This window comes from Herpailurus yagouaroundi, unplaced genomic scaffold (assembly GCF_014898765.1).
Source record: "Herpailurus yagouaroundi ecotype Mexico unplaced genomic scaffold, PumYag 189, whole genome shotgun sequence".
In the NCBI taxonomy this organism is placed as follows: Eukaryota; Metazoa; Chordata; class Mammalia; order Carnivora; family Felidae; genus Herpailurus; species Herpailurus yagouaroundi.
In genome coordinates this window covers 17,117,469-17,119,422 of record NW_024412420.1, presented here as the reverse complement: position 1 = coordinate 17,119,422, position 1,954 = coordinate 17,117,469, and the positions used below count along the sequence as shown (strand labels likewise).

At 57.5% G+C, this 1,954-nt stretch overlaps 1 protein-coding gene across 1 annotated transcript in view; it reads left to right on the top strand.

The window, feature by feature from the left end:
- Positions 1-254: 254 nt before the first annotated feature.
- The window catches only part of MEOX1 (mesenchyme homeobox 1), a 21,504-nt gene continuing 19,804 nt past the window's right edge, over positions 255-1,954 (top strand). The window contains exon 1 of the mRNA XM_040497705.1: positions 255-1,132. Coding sequence (XP_040353639.1) covers positions 664-1,132 — 469 coding nt within the window. The 5' untranslated portion in view covers positions 255-663. The remainder of the gene's footprint in view (positions 1,133-1,954) is intronic.

Below are 1,954 nucleotides of genomic sequence, written 5' to 3'. Positions count from 1 at the left end.
GCGCACTGCTCTCTCCCCTTAAAATTAAAAAAACGCAATACAGACAATGTTTCTTTAAAAGTCTCCATCTGCAAATCCCATTAGATGTGCATATAAGGTTTCTGATGATTAATAGTTGCCTGCTCGGGGTTTTGGTTGGAGGGGATCGTGTGTGTGCTGGTTAACCCCTCCCTCTCCTCTCTCATGTTTCACTTCAGAAATGTGTCACTCTCTCCCCACCGCAGGATTTAAAAGTGTGCCTCACAGCCCTGGTCCAGCCCTCGGCAGGCATTTGCTGCGGGCTCCAGGACGAGCGCTCATCAGCTTGGTGCGTCTGGGCTGACACAGTGAAAATGTTTTAGTGTCATCGGCGACACATACACGTACAGGGGACCCCGCTAGGCAGGCTGGCGTGTCGGGGAGGGGCAGGAGGCCAGGAGTGAAGCCTGACATAGGTGTGCCCGCACCCAGACGCGTGGCCGGCCACATGCGTGCCTACTTGAAGGAGAGACTTCAGTTTTCGTTTTGGTTTTGGTTCCTGGGGTGAATTTTCCGCTGATCGTTCTCCCCTCTTATTTATTTATTTATCTTTTTTTTTTTTTTGGCATTGTTCAAAACTTGAATATAAAAAGCGTGAGAATCAAAACTTTGAAAAGACTGAGGCGTGCAACGACAGACCCCCAGATGGATCCCGTGGCCAGCAGCTGCATGAGGAGCCCCCACCCCCCGGCCCCGGTCTGGGGCTGCCTTCGAAATCCCCACTCTGAAGGCAGTGGGGCCTCGGGGCTGCCCCACTACCCGCCAACACCGTTCTCCTTCCACCAGAAACCAGACTTCCCGGCGACGGCGACGGCAGCGTACCCCGACTTCTCAGCCTCCTGCCTGGCAGCCGCCCCACACAGCCTTCCCCGGGAGGAGCGCGTCTTCACTGAACAGCACCCCGCTTTCCCGCAGCCCCCCGACTGGCACTTCCCTGTCTCAGAGGCCCGGCGCAGGCTCAACCCGGGCCCAGCTGGGGGCTCCAGGGACGTGGGGGCCAGCAGCCCGGGCCTGGTGGACACCACGGGAGGCCCAGGCGAGGACTACGAGGTCCTGGGGAGCACTGCCCACGAGACGGAGAAGAAGTCCACCAGACGGAAAAAGGAGAGTTCAGGTATGTGGCTGAGGAGCAGCTGAACATTCCTTTGCTTGGTTGCTTTCCCTCTCTGAGCCGAGCTGTCCTGACCAGGAATTGCAAACGATAATGTCTCATCTACGCAAAGGCAGGAGTTACCTTTGGGGTTCCTTCTACTCAGAGGTCCAGGATTCTCTGGTGGTGGGGTTTGTCTCTGCGCCCCCAGCACCCCTGGACCCCGGGGAGATTATTTCAGCCAGTGAGTGAAATAAGATCCACAAGGATTGGGAGGATACATGGGACAGTGCAGGCTGGCAAGGGCTGGAGAGGGGCTTTCCTGAATCCGGGCTGCCTCTGGCTCACGCTTCTCCCCACCATGCCCCAGCAGGCTCCAAATGGCCCCAGAGCCAAAGGGTTTGCTCGGCAGAGGAGTCAGCTGAGATGGGGGCTCGGAGGGCTAGGACGAGGCTGGGACCCTGGGATGTCAAGCAGAGCCAGGACTCTATGTCTCCAGGAGGCTAGAGGCAGAGAAGCAGGCCTGGACCAGGATGGGAGAGGCAAGGGGTAAGGAGGAGATGGGGTACCGAGATTGGGGACATACTGCCCACCTGGGCCAAGAGGGCAGCTTAGCGTGTTAAGAACAAGGCTGTGCCCGTGCCTCCTGTCCCCACTGCCCGCTGTGTCCTCCTCACAGCCGTCCTCGGAGCAGGGTCTGTCTGTCTGAACCTCTAGAGGACCTTCTCACGGGGCGAAACAGGGGCAGGTAGAAGAGGAGAGTGCCACCCAGTCAACAAGAACACTCTGTGCTTTGCTTTGCGAAGCACTTTCAATGTAGCGCAGACTTCCAGAGAATCTTCTCTT